Source organism: Coffea arabica, chromosome 8c, assembly GCF_036785885.1.
Source record: "Coffea arabica cultivar ET-39 chromosome 8c, Coffea Arabica ET-39 HiFi, whole genome shotgun sequence".
In the NCBI taxonomy this organism is placed as follows: Eukaryota; Viridiplantae; Streptophyta; class Magnoliopsida; order Gentianales; family Rubiaceae; genus Coffea; species Coffea arabica.
The window spans coordinates 46,121,014-46,139,340 of record NC_092325.1 but is presented as its reverse complement, the minus strand read 5'-3'; the positions used below and the strand labels follow the sequence as shown (position 1 = coordinate 46,139,340).

The 18,327-nt window shown below is 39.0% G+C and overlaps 3 protein-coding genes across 5 annotated transcripts; all 3 read right to left on the bottom strand.

Moving 5' to 3' along the window:
- Positions 1–20: 20 nt before the first annotated feature.
- Positions 21–6,354, bottom strand: LOC113704007 (probable inactive purple acid phosphatase 27). 3 transcript variants are annotated; one of them, XM_072062288.1, is made up of 13 exons: positions 6,213–6,354; positions 5,765–6,052; positions 5,235–5,326; positions 5,077–5,143; positions 4,845–4,967; positions 4,230–4,322; positions 3,753–3,882; positions 3,163–3,244; positions 2,942–3,074; positions 2,061–2,266; positions 1,842–1,967; positions 939–1,248; positions 21–445 (listed from the first exon to the last, which is right to left on the bottom strand). In XM_072062288.1, exons 2-13 carry the CDS (start codon positions 5,951–5,953, stop codon positions 140–142), a joined length of 1,857 nt encoding a protein of 618 aa, XP_071918389.1. In that variant the 5' UTR covers positions 5,954–6,052; positions 6,213–6,354; the 3' UTR covers positions 21–139. The 3 variants fall into 3 exon arrangements, with proteins under 3 accessions (XP_071918389.1, XP_071918390.1, XP_071918391.1); XM_072062289.1 differs by having other exon boundaries at positions 5,765–6,056; positions 6,213–6,339; XM_072062290.1 differs by having other exon boundaries at positions 5,765–6,297.
- A 2,667-nt stretch (positions 6,355–9,021) lies between these two features.
- Positions 9,022–10,742, bottom strand: LOC113722447 (protein BRANCHLESS TRICHOME). Its single transcript, XM_027245749.2, has one exon. The coding sequence runs from the start codon at positions 10,436–10,438 to the stop codon at positions 9,281–9,283; it is 1,158 nt and encodes a 385-aa protein (XP_027101550.2). The 5' UTR covers positions 10,439–10,742; the 3' UTR covers positions 9,022–9,280.
- Positions 10,743–16,475: 5,733 nt separating this feature from the next.
- On the bottom strand, positions 16,476–18,290 carry LOC113722444 (protein CANDIDATE G-PROTEIN COUPLED RECEPTOR 7-like). Its single transcript, XM_027245747.2, has one exon. The coding sequence runs from the start codon at positions 18,113–18,115 to the stop codon at positions 16,787–16,789; it is 1,329 nt and encodes a 442-aa protein (XP_027101548.2). The 5' UTR covers positions 18,116–18,290; the 3' UTR covers positions 16,476–16,786.
- Between the last annotated feature and the right edge of the window lie 37 nt (positions 18,291–18,327).

The window sequence follows — 18,327 nt, the reverse complement described above, 5'->3', positions numbered from 1 at the left end:
GCTAGAATACATACGTGCTATAAGGAAAAAGAGAATGTCATTGGATTATTCTGTAAAACATTTGGCAGCAACATGCCTTAAAAGAGGCTTATTTTGTAAATCAATCTACAAGATGACCCCTTCCGTAAACCTGTTTAATTCAATATGCCAAAGTGGTTGCTTCACAACCATCATGAACACACGCCAAGACATCCGTGTAGTCCCTTGAAATCGTAAAGGAATCATAAACCTTTCCATCTCTGCTCTTCTTGTACTCGAAAAGAAGAGAGGAGTGGTTAGATGAGGTGAGCTTGATGAATCCCCAGTCGTAATCCTTATAGAGGCTCCAACTGGTGTCAACTGTGGAAAACTCAGACAAATGTGCTCCTCCGCCTCCAACCACCACATGGATCGTGCCATTCACAACTCCAGAGTAGTGTGACCTCCCGGATTTCACGCACTGATTCTGCATCATCAGGAAACTCCACGGTAACAGGAGATCCAAGGATTGGTGATTCAATTAACTATGACAAGTCACCTCAAACTGAAAAAGTTGGGTACAGATGTACAAATTAAGAGACCTATAGTTTCCAATTTTACGCATGCTTACTGTGATTACAGGTAATTCATCTAATGTTCTGGTCTTATTTTGAAGGCAGTAGCTCACGTGCTGATTGCTTTACACGAATTAAACCTATAAACAGCTCCATACAACATGATACAGGCTTGTAGTCGCACTATGACTTATTTTTAATATTGTACATTAAGGAGATTAGCTATGTTCTTTTTTCTTTCAACAGAACAATCAGGAGTCCAAACAAACCCATTGAAGTTGATGAATGAAGACAGTTAGTCCTCGACATGTATCTAGAAATCATTTACGCACTTTAGTTTAGGGGCCTCCGAGAGAAAATTGTTGTTGCAATTCTAATTTTTTCAAGTCCGGAGCAAAACTTTACCTGGTAAACTGGGCAGGTCCTTTCATAGTTATGAACATGGCCATAGAAGGCAATATCCACCTTATACTTCTGCCAGAGCTTCTGCAAGCTTTCCCGTCCCATGGGTTCTTCAAATGAGCCTTCGATGCCATAATATTTGTCTGAAGAATAACCAAGGACCCGATGAGCAGCAAATATTAGCCAAGGTTGCTTTTGCCTGTCCACTGATGCCAGGCATTTCTCAATGAACCTATACTGTTCAGATCCCTCCCTCCAGTCATGCTCACTATCTGCTATGCAAAAGTGAAACATGCCAAAATCTGTTGAATACCTGTACATGCATGCAAATGTCACTTCACAGTCTTCAACAAATGACCAAAAAGAAAACCTACTTCACTGAGACCACAAAACATTGCAAAGCATAGCTAGTAATGGTAGGATCCAATCATTTTTTGTAGAAGAAGTTCAACTAAAGACTGCCTTTTTTTGGCTTAAAATCTTCTATTGTAAAGCCATTGTACGCGTCTGCAAAACCACGGGAAATAGAACATACTTTATTGTCAAATCAAACATGGTCCGACTACTTTCCAAAATAGATTAAAACTCATAATCATAATTCCAAAACTTCAAATGGTTAGATTATCATTTAGATTGTTTGCAATCCACTTAAGAAGGACTACAGTATTGGGAAAAGTTCATCTACAACAATACTTAATAGTTCAATTGAAACTTTGACCAGATGTCATGAGTTGGTCTGGCTCTTTGCGATGAATTTTACTAACTTTCAATCATCCAAGTTGTTACACCACAGATATCTTCCAAACAAAACATACAATGGATACAACCATTTTTCAAATCCTTGTGCTACAGGTTGCATTAAATTTCTACTATGATATCTAGTACGGAAAAACAGTTGAAGCTTACCAAAACTTTTCTCTATTTTCGGCGGGGACAAAGAACATGTTCTGAGCAAGCACACCACATTCTCCTCCAGAGTCCATGCCATTATAAAAGGATCCTGTACCTGGCCAATCACGCTCATGATTGCCACTGTTACAAGAAACTAAATATGTATTAACAGGTTTCTGACAAATTTATAGATAGAAATAAACTGACAAGAATTGTACTGTAAAAGGATCAAACCTCGCGATCATATAGGGCACTCTAGATCCTATGGGTTCAATCTGTGAGGTAAATTGGTCCCACTGTGATATATAGCCATTCGCATATGTAATATCTCCAATATGGAAAACTATATCAATGTTATTGAGATCCTTAATCAGTTGGTCAGTGGTATTAAGTGAGCCTGGCTGATAATTGTTGTACTCATTGGAGCCATCTCTCTCTCCCTGAAAGCCACAGAATTTCTTCTTACTATCTGAATGGATTGTATAGAGAAAACACAATGTGATCATTTTCAATGAAGTGTATCTCATACAATCACTCTGAACTTTTTTGGGATTTTTTAATAGATGTCAACTTTTTTAGCTCGAAGCAGTTAACTAAGTCAACATGTGCACCAAAACAATATCAAATGCATAAAAGAGCATACTCTAATAGGAGTTGCAACAAAACATTTCAAGTTACAAGTGCTGATGCTAGCATCTCTGCATTTTCCAGTTTGTAGGAGTTCATGGAGATCAGGATCATACATATCTGAATAGGTAAGCATCCATATGTGGATGATATTCTTATGAATTGAAATCCAGGGATAATTTACCAAAAGGAATCAATGTGAAAGAAAAAAGGGTTTGGGATAAGGCTTCCTACAATAAACAGGATTGCACAATGGAAACCTTTTACACTTCATACAAATAATTGTTTACTAATGAATCAAGTTCTTCAGGCCTCCATTGATACGAAAAGTTGAACTAGATGCCCTAATGTTGTCCTTAATAATTGATTTTGTAAAAGATCCAATTTATTAATTAATTTCATTCTCTAAATTTATCTTCCCGTTCCATGCCTTTGCACTGGAGGACAGTATATAGCAAGAGATCATATAGCTAAAGCAAGTCTTTTACCTTTCCCATGTCTCCAAATATTATTACGCGCTGTAATGAGTTCTGTCCTGGATAAGGTGATGATCTAAACGAGTATACCTTGCTCCAAACATATGAACCATTGGGTAATAGGTGACCCATTTTGTAGGAATACCTGAAAAATATTTATCACATGTCAATGTTGATATGTACATGTCACTGAACTTAGACGGAAAGAAACAGACTTTGGGGAAAAAACTCACAGAGTGTTTGGCCACAGGTCCTTTAAGAAGCTTGTGTGTATGAAACCAGGATCACGCCAGCCAACTGTCCTAGCAGGTGAACCTACACATCATTTTAGAGTACTTTATAAGCTATGCATTGACTCTCTCAGTTAATCTGGCATTTGATGTTAGGACCAATGGATGCGCATGGTTGAGACAAAATGAAAAACCCAGATAGTTGACATGATTATTAAGTATTATTAACTCCTACTTTGAAATCATCTAGGTTGAAAACTCAGAAGCCAAAGGCCTCCAACATAACAAATCAATCTGGGAATTTTCCAAACCAACAATAAGTTGCAATACAGAGGTTGATAACTTTATGGTGTTATGATAACTCCATTAGTTCTTATATCATCATGAATTACAGTCTCATCTTATGCATCTCACTTTCAATTTCTACAAGTAATGTGCTGATGCTCTGGTCACAAAACCAAGAATGGTTCCCAATCAATTTCCATTAGACCATCTGTCAATCTTGATTCAAGTTTCAAAGAAGGTTTAAGAAAGATCACAATTTTCCACATAAAGAACTGATACCAGCAAGCACATCAAAACTGATTTCATACCACACATGCTATTTTGTTGGAATGTCAGTGTCCCTGCTGGTGACCGCCTTTGGTTCTGAGGCTTCAATCCCCACTCAACAAATGGAATGGCTTCATCTATATTATAGCCACTTGTCCAGGTGACTGTCATCTGCACATGTAGAGAAAGGGTGGGGGTGGCTGTAGGAATGGTTAAACTCCAGTTCTTGAAATCCCATAAAGCAAAATGTGACAAAAATCATTATGCATGCCAATTTGGGTATTTTAAATGAGCAGTTTCTTATCAAGCAACCTAAATAGTTCTATGTATCACGCCAAAAAGAAAAAGAAAAAACCCCCAATATCTCAAGGAAAGAAAGTAAATTCACTTAAGTTGCACATTCTACGCTACAAGATTGCATAATTAACAGATAAATAAGCTCAACCAGAAATATTTAAACAGAGAACATAAACAAAAAAGAAGCAGTTTTCCAAAACCACTAGTAGCCATGAACTTACTTCATTCCAAGACTTTCCTTGAGCAAGGCGGGGATAGACAGGTGCTTTAGGATTTGCAAAAGTTATGTGGTTTGAAACTGCTAGTAAGCTTGGCTGCATGAAATGAACAATACATTATTTGACAGAAAATTATTAACAGTAACTTAATGTGATCCTCAAAGCGGGAAGTCAGCTTACTGAAGAGCAAAATTTTTGAGAAACTGAAAGACAACAATGCAACAAAGAACCAATAAACAAAGACATAAGGGCTTCAAGTCGCAGTTGGACTCTCACGCTGTGTTAAGAAGGTTTGGATTTAAGCTGATTTCTGACACTATTTTTTAGGTCATATGGAGCAACTTTTGTGCAGTTAAATACCATGGATGTTAAATCATTGCAGGAAACTCTGTTATCAACCAGTTGATTTTATGGATATTATGAAACCTGTCAATAAATAATGTAATCCATCTATTAAGAACCTTTAGTACAGATCATTCTGACCACTGATCTCCCCACATCCCTTCCCCTTACCCTGAGATCCTAAGGCCTGTTGGAAATGTTGGAAACCAAGCAAGAGTCTCTGCAGCTAAATATAAAAGTCAAATGAAACTTAAGGGAGACAGAAAATTCACAGACATTTGACAAACCGCCTGAAAACAATGCGAAGGAGAAATCGGCTCGCTGATTGATCAACTGGAACTTGATTGAAGCTTCACCTGTCTTTATATAAGAGGAACTGGAGAAGTTTGCAAATTGGTACTGCAACAGTGGAAATTCACATCAGGTGATATTGGTCAGAGAAAACTCAAGTAGACAACTACTTCTTGTTCCAATTTAGATTATCATATGGCATCACGAGCAGTCTCACCTTTATGGGGGACGTGCATAGATATGGCGTCGCTTCTTTTGGATTTTCCGAGGAACAAATGGATCCACTGAAAAAAGCAAATATTCCATTTAAAACAGTGACTACCACATAATGACTAACAGCTTAGAAGTTAAAATTAGTAGAAAGCTGGAAATTACTTGAAGTTTGCTGGGGAGAATACTCCGATCCAATCATACCGAGAGGGTGCAGAGTTTTTAAAACGAACAGTTACCCATTCAGAGTCCTCACCCTGCAATAACACTACCCAAAAATGCATCACAGACTTCAACTTGGGACTCTGACATTATTCAAAAGTCTACATTATCTGGTCATTTCTATGTTCCTACCATATCCATACGGGTAGGGGTATGAAAACTCATAGGAACAACCTGCACAAATTCACTTCAAAGAAAACCTATGGCTTTCACAGTATGAAATGAAATTGGTGAGGATACTGAGAAATTTGCTGTTTTCAGTGTCGCTTTCACATAGCCAGTGGTAAAAGCAACTAGACACTGTCCATATGTGGCGATCACCATAACATCAAAAAACAGAGCAAAGCAAACAACTTCGTAATTTATGATACTGCTTTTCTAAAGTAGGGAACTCAGCATTTAATACCATGTGCTCATGGGATTCAACTGATACTACAAACATATTCGAAAGGAGCATTGTGATATTTGATTACCTTCAAGCCAAGAACAATAGGAGAGGCTTTAATGGCTGCAGAGTCAGTAAGAGCAAGAGTGGTTTTTTGAATTGCTATTTTGGATAAAGGCTGAATCCCAATATGAGCAGAAGCAACATTCGAGCCCAATAAAGAACCTAGCAGCATCAGCAAAAACAACATCGCTACGTATCTAGCAGGACTATTCATCTTGATCCTTGGATTGTCCAACCACTTTTATCCAAAAGCTTGGAGCTTTCTGATGTAAATGGGGCTCCTTCGTATTGTTTATTGACGAGGATCGGATCACTGACTTCCAAAGAGTGTCGGTGTGAAAAGGATATCCAAAAAATCAGAAAGAAAGAATATTAAAGAGTCAATGAAACCAAGATAAGTGGAGATTGCAAGAGATATGCGATAGTTTATTCGATAGTTTTAGCAGTTTGACTTTGAATTGGAGCCTTAGTACCGTTTGGTCTGCAGATAGCCCCAACTTGTAGAGGGTCAGCTGCAGCCTGCAATTCGAGGTTTTTTTTCCTACTCAACACGGAGTTGAAGGTTCTCTCTCTACCCTTCTTCTGTTTTAACTCTTCAGTGTCTTTTTTTTTCTTTGCTCGTGCATTTTCCTTGGGGACGGTAAAATCTGTAGGAGTTTTTCCAGTAAACAGATAATCAACTCAGCAACAGCAGAAATGTACTTGCATGACCTAAGGGGCGAATCAAAGGTCGTCAAGAACAACAGAGAAAGAGAAAGCCATCATAAATAGCCAAGTGTAATTTAATACCTGGAGTCCAATAAATAAATAAATAAGAACTGGAAAATACCATTAAAATTTTGATTTAAAAGTCTACAATGATGTTTGTAATTAATTAAAAAAAGATTTGGTATTTATTATTTATTATTTATTTGTTTTATATTTTCGTTCCATCTCTTACGTATTTGGAGAAAATTAAGATTTTATTGACCAAAGTGTAGAATTTCAAAATCATCTCTTCACTTTCCAAAAAGAGAGAGAAAGAAAAGGCAAAAAAAAAAAAAAAAAAGAAAAAAAGTAGTGAAAAAATGAATTTCTCAATTTATTAGTTTGATTTGGACTTTTTTATTGTTGACAGTTTGTTTTAATTAAAACAAAAAACTAAGGTCCTGTCTAGTAATCCAATTCAACCCTTAAATTTAATGGATTCAGATCTTAACATATTCAAACCGTTTGATAACCAAAAATTGAACATTTGAATTAATTAAATGGTACTGAATTTCTTAGGCAAAACTTACTCTTAAAATTAAGTGATAACCTATTCACTAATCACTGAATGTAATACACACTCAAATGTATTAAATTTAATATTTAATAATTTAATGAATTCAAATTTCAAATTTCAAATTTTAAATTTCAATTTTATCAAACGCACCCTCACTCTGTAACACTTAATCCAAATAATAAATGGGTTATGTATAGATTTTTAAATTATGGGAGGATACGAACCACTGCGAGTGCAACCACCCGGTCCGGTTGATGGGCGTTCACATTATCAAGGTTGAACTTACCGGAAATTTACCAAATCCTTTGGCACGGGGGGGAAGAAGAAGAATAGAGATGTCGAAGCATGAAGTTAACGATCAAAACAAACCACCTAATACCAGGAAATAAGACTACAGGATATGGTAAGATAATGGATGTAGAACAAATTGAATGGCGTGGCTGCAGCCTCTGAGAATGCATCTAAATACAATAGCACAACATAATACAGCATAAAATAAAAGATGGAGGAATGCAAAACAATTGCATTGCATCGAGCTGGAGCTAGCTGCTGCTGCATGGTACCCCTAATTAGTAGTAATTACTTACTCTGGTCTGGACTGCTGCTGAATTGGGTAATCCAAATGAGCGTCGCGTACCAAAGTTGGATCAGTCAGAGAGAATCAAAGCCTCTCTCTCTCTCTCTCTCCCTCTCTGCGGCAAAGTTTACCACCCCGATTTACTCAAGAATTGAAAAACTGGATTTCTTTTCCCGTCTCTCTTTTCTTGAATGACGATCAACCAAGTCGGTTGTTTTGTTTTGCTTGATGCCTTGAGGCAGGAGCTGCAATTGTGTGGCCTTCGAGGAACATGACTTGTTGCTTGTTCCATTTACTAATTCCTGCTTTCTTCTGCTTCTCCCCACACCTTAAGCTTAACTAGACTAAGCAGTGGTACTAACTAAGCAAAGTAACAACTAATGAGCGATATTGGCAGTAGTAACACAGTGGAGTTTTCGAAACAGGTAAATGCAACATCAGGCAGGATCATTTTATTTGGGAATATGATGATTGAAAAGTCTTTTCTTTCCGGGATCCCAAGTCCAGTAGTGCATTTGAAGCAGAAACGAGAGGTTACACTCTAAGTATATATACATGTAAACGTACTCGCTCCTCCTATGGATGGAAAATTGCCTCTCAATGGGGAACTCTGCCAAAACGAAAAGGAAACTGGTTGAAGCCCAGGATGAAGGTCAGAGTTTAGCAGCAATTGGGGCGCGCAAGTTCCTTCCAGTTGCCACTGAAAATGCTGCTATTTTTCACTACTTAATGTTTCCACGCAAGAGAGGGATTCCCATTCCCATTGACGGCGCGCATAGATCGTTACTTGTTTCATGGGCTTTGCCCAACGTCTGATACTTTGATTTTTAACAACTGATTATCAGAAATTTTTTTTTTTTTTAATGACTATATTACGTCTCCTTAGCGGAATGCATTTCCCATACTTATTGTTAAGGTGATTTATGTAAAACACCCGTAAGAATAAAAGAGGAAATATAGAACAACTTTGATACTTTCTACTATCAGATATTAAATTTTCTTACAGAATAGTGTATCTTCATTAGTGGAAGAATTAATTAGGTAACAAACTATAAATAATAACCACAACAATAATAATAAGTAACAAACTATTACCCATGCATAAAGAAAAGTGAACAAACAAGGATCCATGAAGAAAGGAATTAAACAGCTAAAGTAGGCCGTCAATACTTGTGGTGTTTCACTTTCCCTTTGACCCTTTAGCTGATTATGGTCCTGGATTATTCAAGAAAATACGTAATACCATTTTTACTCTTGAGCTTCAAGTATAATTAACTCATCTATTATATAATAACTCAATCTCGTTGACGTTTTTTTTTTTTTTTTTTTTGCTTTTCTTTTTTAACCTGTCACAAAGGCAATCATTGATAGATGACAAAAAAAGCGGGGCAAAAAGGGGAAAAAAAAATCTTCAGATTGTAGTATCATAAACACCGATGACTTGAACAAAGCACAGCAGTGCGTATATTGCAAGATAAAAAAGAGGGGAAAAAAAATCACTAACTCTTAAAAGACAGAGAAGTATATACTTACATGTTGGCTCCAATATTATTTGGATACGAAAGCAGATCATGAACATATAAAACCATCGACATGTATGAAGCTCATCAGGGACCTGGAAGAAATGGTAAATGGGAAGGAATAACGATGGTATGCCATGCCTAGTATTCGAGTGGAAAATCCTGAAGACACCTAGGTAACTAGCTAGCTGGTAATAAGGGTATTGGATGATTGGATGATCGGATGGGAGTCTTCTGTTTGAGAAGTATCCTCAGCTGAGCCTTCTGACACTCCAACTTGGTCCCAAAATGCCTACTCTTGGAACCAATTGCTCGAACCACTTTTGGGAATTCCACGAATCCTTTGATGCCCCGCTTGATATGCGGATTTTCAGGCTCTGGCGAAGCTCTTCTCTGACTTGCCGCCACAATTACTGCAGATGCATTTGAACCGCTGCTACCGTCCACAGCAATAATAGCAGTTGTAGTAGGAGCCGGTTTCTCAACCAAAACACACGATTTTATCTCTTCTCCGGAGGAATCACGACTGATACTATTAATATCGTCAGCAGACTCAATCCCACCGTTACTTGACCAAGTTTTGTTAAAACTCTCATCAGCCTTGCTAAAAATGTGGCGGTGTTGCGCTTCTTGATCAGTAACCTTGGACTGATCAATCATCTGTTTCGTTTTGGTGGCCTCCAACTCCGTCAGCTTTTCTTCCAACAAAAGTTTTGCTTCAGCAAGCTTCATCTGGACACGTTCTTCTCTCAACACCTCTGCCATCCGCAGCATCTTTCTCTCCTCCTCCATGTCCTTGTGCATTCTGCTCATTTCTGCCTCGCCGGTTGATACTTGTTTTGCAAGTTCTTCACACAGCCGCTCCAATGCTTCTCTGCTTTTCTTGACCTCCGAGAGTTCTCTGGCCAGCTTTTTATTCATAGATTCTGCTTTCTTACGAGCCTTGCGCTCCTGTTCCAGCTCAACCTTCAATTCGGTGATCTTGGCTCGGGCCTTGTCAAGCTCAGACTCCATCAAAGGCCTGATGAAGGTTAGATCCCAAAAGGAAGCGGCGATCTTTCTTGCTGAAACAGGAAGCTGGATACGATGAACTTGCTTCAGCTGATCAGTACTACAGGTACTATTACTACTACTGGCCTTGTTCTCTAGTTGACGGGAGTGCTGCTGATGTTTATGTTTTTGGTTATGAGGAGTATTTGTGTAGAAGGGGTTCTCGTACAACTTCCAGGTTGGGCAATTAGTAATGGGATCATTAGAAATGGACTGAATTCTGGGATTTGCTGGGCTGCTTCTGCTGCTGATCATCATCATCATCATCATCATCTCTTCCATTTCCATTGGGCAGTCTTGCTTTGCTTTCTCTATAATGTGCCTTTCTTTGGAAGAAGCTTTTCTATGTTTGTCTACCTTTTTTTTCCTCTTGCTTTTGCCTTTTCTCTATTGTAATTGCAAGTAGGGCCGTTCTATCTCTAAAGTCCATTTGTCCAAGCTGCTTCTGAGACTGTGGGAGTGTAAAAGGGAAAGATGCATCACATGCACCTCTTGGTATTTAATTGCTACATCCGGATGCATGTCGGAGGTAGCCGATGGTGCAAGTCATTCGTATAATTCAGCAAGTCTAGTAGTGTCCTAGTTTCTACTAATGCGGTTTTTTTTTCTCTTTCTTTTTTTTTTTGGGAGGGGAGGGGGGGGGGGGGGGGGGGGGGGGGGGAGGTGGTGTTACTTTAACAAATTGTATTTTGGTTCTTGCAAACCTATTTTCTGTACGCACAGATGCTATAAGTAGCTGATTCTAAATCCCAAAAAAAGAAAAGGGGAACACATGTCAGGGTTGGTAAATTGTGAATAGGCAGTACTTCCAACACCAGTTATATTTCCTCCTGCACAAGCTCATTCGATGAGGGACGAATTGTCTAAAACCACAAGGATTCAACTGGTTATCTGCCAGACCAGTTATATAGAGTTTTATAAAACTTTTCATGCATGTCAAGGCCACTTCAAGCCTCTAGAACATCTACAAAAACGATCAAGATTGTGTAAAGGACCACATTTGCATCTGTTTGAGATTTTCTCCTGCGAATGCATGATAGGACCTGAACTCCAAAGCTTCACTAATCTAATCCTCTTGCGTGATTCATTTTCCATCTCCTTTGAGGAAGAAATGGGCCTGCACAAGTAACATTACTACTAATTAGGGTCACCTCCGGTCGTCCGTTTTATAATTAATGGCTTGTTGACCTCCACAACCTTCAAACCATAATGGTACTAGGAATCCTCTTTTAACTCGTACGATTTTTCCAGACTGATGAATGATGATACCTCTGCAGTTAAAACAATTTTAAGACGCCCATGAAGGATTTAACTGACACCAGTACCTCGTAATTGCATTTTTTTTTTTTTGGTTTTAATGATCGGTTGGATTTTACGAATGCATGAACTCATATTTCTTATAGCGGTGCAGCAATAGTTAGTTGATTGATTGTATAAAGAGATCTCAACATCCATCTATTCTATCTTGTTATCCAACTCAGATTGTTGATGTTCTGCCCTTCAAAAGGAAAAAGCCTTAGCCTAAGGAGCAGGATGCCAATTGCCTCGTGCTACCAGTAACATGGTTGGGGGTCCCCATGGAACAAACACTTCTCATGATCAATCCACACGACTTTTCACATGGGATGGTCTTCTAACATGTTCCCCTCTACAGTACTCCCTACCTTTTCTTCATAAGCTAATTCTGGCGCTTGGATAATTAAAGCATTAGGATCTAAGCGCGGAATAAACAACTATTGAGATATCAAATGTACAATAATTTAATAGCAAATAAACCACAAACATGAAAGATAAACGACACACAATATTTAACGTAGTTCGACTCCACCATTGAGTCTACGTCCACGGAGAGAAATCTGTTCTTTATTATGAGAGAAAAACCCTATACAAGAATACAACTTGAACTCAAGGCCAACCATTATATACCATCTCTCATATCTCAAGAACCGTCTCTCACACCCCATGTATAAGGCTACATGACGCCCCTTGTGTCTCCTTGTATGTCTCTGTAGTATGCCAATCTACCTATTTATTGAGAACATTATTGCCAAAAAAACCAAATAACAATTGAAAATCAATATTATTTCCTAAACTCATATAGAGTAGAAAATAGCATCTAATTTTAGCTAAATAGGGTTTTACTTGACTACTACTTCAAGTAACTAAAATCAATTAGGAAACTAGTTACTTTCACACAAAACAAGAATTATATCTAAAAGAAATTAAGCCAATTTCTTGACGCAAAGAGTAAGATAATGCTAACCTTGTCTACGTAAATGGGGTGATATTCTCCCTGAATACAAGAATAGAATGACACCTTTGCACACCACCCCTTTCTCCCGAAAAAAAAAAAAGAAAAAGAAAAAAAGAACAGTATGCCACTGGCACAGTTTTTTGCGGTAAGGTCTGAAATGGCCCTTTTAGCGTAAATTTCGTCCCAGAATCCAGTCTGCCGGTTAAGAGCCATACAAGCAAGCGATGTGCCTAAATATATCAGTCAACCAAATGACCAAACAAGAGCTGACAGACTGCAAACCAAACCTCATAGCGAGGATTGTTGAAACATACTCCAACTCTTGCTTGTCTTCGCTCTGTTCTCATCTACTACCTTTTTACTTGCTAATAATCAATGAAACAACAGCAGTGTTTAGTCTGCCGTGCTTTTTGTTTTCATCATCATTTAATAGACTGATGACTAATAGCCCCTGAAATAATGTGCACATGAAAGGGCCTGCGGCTCACAGTACCGGATGAAACTTTTGTGAGGAATGATTTTGCATTGTTTAAATTATGGAGGACAAAAATGTTACGGACGAAATCGACAATTTTCTCCACCCGGCTGCAAAGGATAGGGGAGGCGGATCTGATCAATCTTATGGCTCCACATTTTGCATCATAGCAGTCGAATCTAGAGTTCTGCAAAGGGAGTAGAGGTGGCAAAATGGGCGGGATTTGCTTGGGTTTGAGATGGAACCGAGTTATATGGATTTGGGCCCAACCATACCCATATGTGTTTTGGGACTAATTTGGGCGGGATCATTTTGGGATGGGTTTAGATTGATCCCGCCCAATATCCAAATTCATTTTCTACATATTTTTTTTCCTTTAATTCATTTTTTTAATATAATTTTAATATTTTTTATTTATTAAATTGCTTTTAGTTTTATTAAATAAACATGCAAGTGCTTTATACTCAAAATTCCCACCAAAAATTGGATTAACAAATAAAGGAAAAAATAGATATATAGCCATATTCCAACATATATCAAGATGGCCAAGGTCCTTAGGATGTTGAATATTTATCCTCATCATTGTCCAAGGATGACAGGTCTAAACTAACTGAGATGCTGGAAATTCTTGTGGATAATGACTAGTAAGACTACTAGATTATATTCGCTAGTATGACGATAAAAATTGTTAAAGATAATTTTTGAATCTAAGACTCCATTTGGATTGACTATTTTTTCAAAAAATAAGTTTTTCAAATACAATGTTACAGTAATATACAATAACTCAAGAAACATCCCATCCTTATTAGTATATCAAATATTTCAAAAAAATTTTATAGTAAAAATTTTTCATATACACTGCTACAATAAAATATTTCAAAAACACCCCCCAAAAACAGCTAATCCAAACAGAGCCCTTGCCATTTGAGCCCAATGGGTACCCAAGTATTTCCCATCCTTTCCCATTCATTAATGGGTATAGTTGGGATGTGTCCCAACTTAAACCCAATACCAAATTATAATACCCATCCCGCCCAAAGTTCCTTTGGGCATGGGTAGCCCATTGGGACTTGGGACAAATTGCCAGCTCTAAAAGGGAGAAAAGGGCTGGTCAGCAGGGATGGCTGTAATGCGATTTAAACCACAATTTCGTACTTTACTACTCTCCACAATTTCTGGTAGTCAAAGCTTAAAAGGACCACATTGCATATCGTGGCATTGTGCTATAGCCGCGACAATAAATGGAGCAGGTCCTAAATTTGGAAACCAACTCTCTTTAGGCGGGGGTGATTATTAGATGACCACTTAATAAGATGCAGGATTCACTGTAAATTAGAGGATTCAAGTCTCGTAGTACATTCCGTCGGACGTCTCAAAATTATCGGTGCGTTAAAGGAAGAGTAGTAGTTTATTGTCATTTCACTGAAGCCCACATCCTCCACTTTTGCTATGATTGCTGTCCATCTTCCTTCGTTTTTGTGGGTTCAATCCTCTTAAGGCAAAAAACAAAAAAAAGAAACAAAAGCCGCCAAGCTGGCTGGCAGCCTAGCAGGGCGGCTCCTCCTTTAGCATCCATATTAACCCTACACTACAACTCCAACTCCAACCTTGAATTGAAAATTTGACACAAAACTGATGCATCATCGAGCAGTTTACACCGAAGGAGTCAGAGCTAAAACAGGATCCAAATAAGCAAATGTGATACCCTCCAGTCTAACCCATTTTCTTATCCTTCCCATCTTCCCGCAAACTGCTTATCACAATTTGACTCGAATGCCCTACCCTTGGCAAAATGCTTTGGAACAATTTATGCCATCAATTTTGGGCTTGCCGAGGTTAATAGCAAAATCAAGTAACAACACAATCTTTTCCAGAGAGAGATGATGGCAAAATCAAGTAACAACACAATCTTTTCCAGAGAGAGATGATTTAATCCAGTGGAGAGTCAAACGTGAATAATACTATACCTTTTCACTTCACAGTATAAGTGGGAGGGTTCGATCTCGGACCTCTCATTTACACTTCCTCCCCCAAACCATCCCATCCCTTCCTCCCCCCCTCCCCCCCAAAACTAAAATGCACCACTCGTGCTACATTTTGGATACCCAAATTTAAGGCTGCTTTTAACTGCATACCAGAATATTTGCCTAGTAGATTAGTCTCATGATGGATATAAGATAAAACGCTAACACATAATTACAGGATAAATACGACATCAATGCCACCCAATTGGTGACCAGCTGCTTTAATCTGTATATGGCTGAAAGCATTCACTTAACTGCCACTAACAGGGAGAGAAAAATTCACACCAAATTAATCTTCAAGCCCAAAACTCATCACTAAATTAATCAATTTGATTGCTCAAATACTCAAAGAGAGATACTTTCGGGACAGATCTCATTGCCTCTTGGACTAAGAGTTTAAATTAGATACTCACAAATCTCACCTGGGAGACAAAACTTCATAAAGCTGGTATTAAATTGCTTTGTGATCACAATATGCTTAAAATTTGCCTGAAATATACATCACAGCAAGGGAAAAATCTCTGGACTACTCAGTCATCCTTGTGCTCCAACTAAAATATTAGTGTTCACATTTTCTACTGTAAACAGTTGGACAATAAGTCGTAGTCTTCCACAAAGATAATGCATATGGCGTTAATAGCTGAACAGAAATTCAAGAATGTTTTAGCTGACAAAAATGAAGAAAAGCTACAGAATACCTATTATACATTCTTTCATGACCTCTAAAAAGGCTTTTTAGGGCCTCTTATGTTTGAAGGGGAACATATGCCCAGAAAATTTCAGCCCCTTGGTGTATTCAGAAAGGTTCCTAAGCATAAATTATCAACTGAAACCATGATATCGGAAGCACATACTCCGTTGCTCGCACCTGTAGTAGCTCCAAATACTCAAAATTCCTAACCTTTTTCTTTTGAATCACTTCAGACAAGTTTAATGACCTACAAATTCTTATTTTTAACGTATCAGTATTACCAATGTGTCAATTCTAATTTCGCTATATTACTTTCCAGATGTTAGAGCATTGCAGTACCAGAGTCATGCTTGGTAGCTAAGTAAACTACTTAGTAAACAACATAAACACAACAAAGACAAGAAATTCCAGGACTGCCTCTATGAGCCTCGATAGGCATCTCACCATTTCCTTCAGGAAGTAGATTCAGTCTACAGAACCAGAAAACAAAGAATAGATGCAATCAATGGAACCATACTGGTGAAATTATCAAACTTATAGTTAAAAAAGAAATATTAAGACACATCATGACAATCAAGAATGAGTTTTGTGGACAATACCGACTAGTCACTTCAGACAGGCAAACAATAATGCCATTTCCTCATTGAACAGTCTCTCTCTCTCTCTCTCTCTCTCTCACATACACTCACTTTAGATTATTCTCTCCCTTCTCAGTTTCTTAATTTTCTTTCAAAAAGTATGGACGTCTCATTACTAGGAACTGTGAGACACCAATTAACAATCAGAATATAGGAGCTAATTGTACTTCTATGTTGCAACAGCAGGAAGAAGAACTCACATCATCCAATGGTTATATCTTGAACAACATGAATGCAAATCAGTTCCCAAAATCAAGAGCTGCAACAGTTGGCTCATTGAACATAAAATAGGAAAAGACAGTAAGAGTATAATACTGTTATATATTACAAGGAAAATCTAGTATTGGAACCTACAAATATGACTCCATTCCCACAAAAATTTGTTTGACAAAAATCACAGACACATTATAGTCGATGACAGGTATATACTACTGGCCTTAGTCATCAAAAGCCTTAAACAAACATCACATATGAAGACGCAAAACACTACACTACTGATGTCCTAGAAATATGGCAATAAAAGAATAGACTCACCCTGACAGGTATCATCTGGCTCATAATTCAAATTCATCTTCAAGCTTCAACTGCTCAGCCGCAGCCTCCTCCTCTTCATCATCAACCACAAAATAGGGATTGTGCGCTTCAGGCTTAAAGTTGTAGCCAGTGAAAACATAAAAGGCAAGAGTGGCCAACTCCCCAGCCACAACACTGGTCCAGAGATACCTATACGAAGTGATGGTCTCCAACGCATACACCACCACCCTCGTAAAGTAAATGTAGCAGATGACCACGATATAATACTGCCTAAACAAGGTCAACTTCATCAAATTCACAGCAGCCTTGCCATCAGTCCTGGCAGCCTCGCGCAAGTTCTTTATAGACCAAACAATCGGGAACAAGACGGCACAACAGCACACTACATCCACCAACAGGAAAACCTGCTTCCACGTGACCCAATCTTGGTCAAACGGCACGGACTCATCAATCACAACCTGAGCTATATTAGCAACGACCTGAAGAGGAATGACGATCATCAAAACCTTCTTTTCCTTGTCCTGCAAGTAGGGCTTCAAAAAGGACCACCCAGTCCCAATCAACACAATCAAAGAGAAGAGGGTAATCCCCTTGAAGAAGCTAAACACGTAGAACAAGACATCCCATCCGTGGGCGCTCCCGGTTCGGTTAATATAAGACTTGTCCTCGGCCTCGCACAGGAGATTGAGGGCCTTCAAGATAACCACGGCGAGCATGAAGAAATGGATGGCGAAGACGGTCAAGCGTTTCTTGTACAGAACATGGATCCAGAGGGCGGCCAAGGCGAAATAGACGAGGGAAAACAAGAAATAAATCGTGGGGAGGGGGGTTTTACCGGCGGAGAGATAATCGCGGCGGTTGGAGTCGGGACCGGGTTGCAAATTGTACATGGCGGAGTGGACTTTCATGGAGACGCGGAGGTTGGGGAGGCAGCTGGCGAAGACGAGAGAGTACTGATCAGGGATGGAGATGTTGTGGGGTTTGGAGAAGGAAATGGGGGGGTTAGGGAGGGAGTCGAAGGTGAAGACCAGATCGACGGCGTCGGACTGGAGGGCGCAGGTGATCTGGGAGTCGTCGATCTGGTGGAGGACGTGAAACCAGGCATCGCGGGTGCAGAGGAAGAAACCGAGGCGGGAGAAGTCGAGAGAGGATGGGTCGGAGGAGAGGGAGATGGAGGAGACTTTGAGGTCGAGGCGGCCCCGGTGAGTGAAGCCGAACTCGTCCAAGGGGATGATGCCACGTGCATCGTTGCGAATCTCGGAGGATCGAATCTCAGCGATTACGACTGCCGGAGAGATGAGGAGAAGAAGGAGGACATAAATGTTGATGGAGTTGATCATCATCGTCATCCTCGGAAGAACAGAAGAAGCTCAGATCTCCGTCTCTTTTCTCTTTCTCCGCTCTTCCCTTTCCTTCTTCTCCCCAAGGCAGATTCCACACTGTAGCCTGTAGGTAGTGGTAGAGCCGGCGCGCCATTTTTTTTTTCCTTTTTATAAAATTAATTAATCTCCTGATTTAGGCTCCGTTTGGATTGAAGGAAGGGAAGGGTAGCAATGGAAAA